This window comes from Chrysochloris asiatica, unplaced genomic scaffold (genome assembly GCF_000296735.1).
Source record: "Chrysochloris asiatica unplaced genomic scaffold, ChrAsi1.0 scaffold00003, whole genome shotgun sequence".
NCBI classification, from domain to species: domain Eukaryota; kingdom Metazoa; phylum Chordata; class Mammalia; order Afrosoricida; family Chrysochloridae; genus Chrysochloris; species Chrysochloris asiatica.
In genome coordinates, this window is record NW_006408521.1 from 52727858 (window position 1) to 52728978 (window position 1121).

The 1121-nt window shown below is 50.2% G+C and overlaps 1 protein-coding gene across 1 annotated transcript in view; it reads left to right on the plus strand.

The window, feature by feature from the left end:
- The window catches only part of DMBT1 (deleted in malignant brain tumors 1), a gene marked incomplete at its 3' end in the record, with an annotated part of 10245 nt that extends 9773 nt beyond the window's left edge, over window positions 1-472 (plus strand). Inside the window, exon 6 of the mRNA XM_006831501.1 lies at window positions 367-472. Within this exon, the coding sequence (XP_006831564.1) occupies window positions 367-472 (106 nt within the window). The remainder of the gene's footprint in view (window positions 1-366) is intronic.
- Between the last annotated feature and the right edge of the window lie 649 nt (window positions 473-1121).

Below are 1121 nucleotides of genomic sequence, written 5' to 3' on the forward strand. Positions count from 1 at the left end.
GAGTCCTGGTGTAGCTCTAGGGTAAGCACTGCACAGCAATGTCGGTTTGAACCATAAGGTCGGTGGTTCTAACTCACCAACTGCTCCTCTGAAATCCCACAGCGTTGAAACGGACTCAACAATAATTACAAACAACAATTTGAAAGTGATGAAAACTCAAAAATAAACTCGGTTACAGTACTACACCAAGGCTCTAGGGCATCATGAGTGACCACAGCTGGGGCCTGAGGAAGCTGATGAGGTCTGCAGGCAGCCAGGCTGTGACTGGGCCCATTGGGACCCTGGAAATGCCCAGTGTGGTCAGGGCTCGGGTGTGATCATCCTACACGGTGTGCACGGTTCCGGGTATGGGTCCTCCCTGTGGAACTGTCCCCACAGTGGCTGACTCTCCCACAACTGTGGACACAGGGCAGATGCTGGTATCGTCGGCTCAGTTGAACCTCTTGGATCAAAGACTCTTGGACCACTCTCTGTGGGAGTGGGCTTTACTCCAGTCACCTAGCCCTACGGCTAGAGTTTCATCTGTATGCTCCTCACGTAGATCCGTGGAAGCTCTACCCTTAGTCAGATGGTGCCTGAGAGAGGGGTATTGGGTAGTAACCAGGGGGCACACGCAGGCTTTACACTCAAATGAAACTATGGATCCTGGAACAATGTCCTGGGACGTTAGGTGGTGCCACCCTCACATTCTCCTTCCAAGGTGACCAGTGTAGTACCAGGCATTTCTCCCTTCCATCCCACTGAGCTTGTTCATCTGTGATACCTGCTTTACAATAATCCTGCATCTAAGTTTGCTTTTACTTTCTTCCAGTTCCTCATCCATCTTCCTCTTCTGGACCAGGTATGTCTGTGTGGTAGTATCTTAGCTGATCCCTGCCTTCCTCGCCAGAATCAATCTTTTCTTGTAGGTTTACAGAAGTCGATTTCCTGGTAACGATTTCTCCTAGTAATCTTAAATTGTGTTCATGGCACCAGTTGCCAACAAACAGAGGGATCTGCATATCTCAGCTTTGGTGGGGGGAAGCTGCTCTGGCAACCCAATACTAGGGTCCTGGAGGTCTCACTTGGAGCTGCAGGGAGATATAGATGGTTCAGCTCCTGGGGTCCTTTCCCTCTAAGAT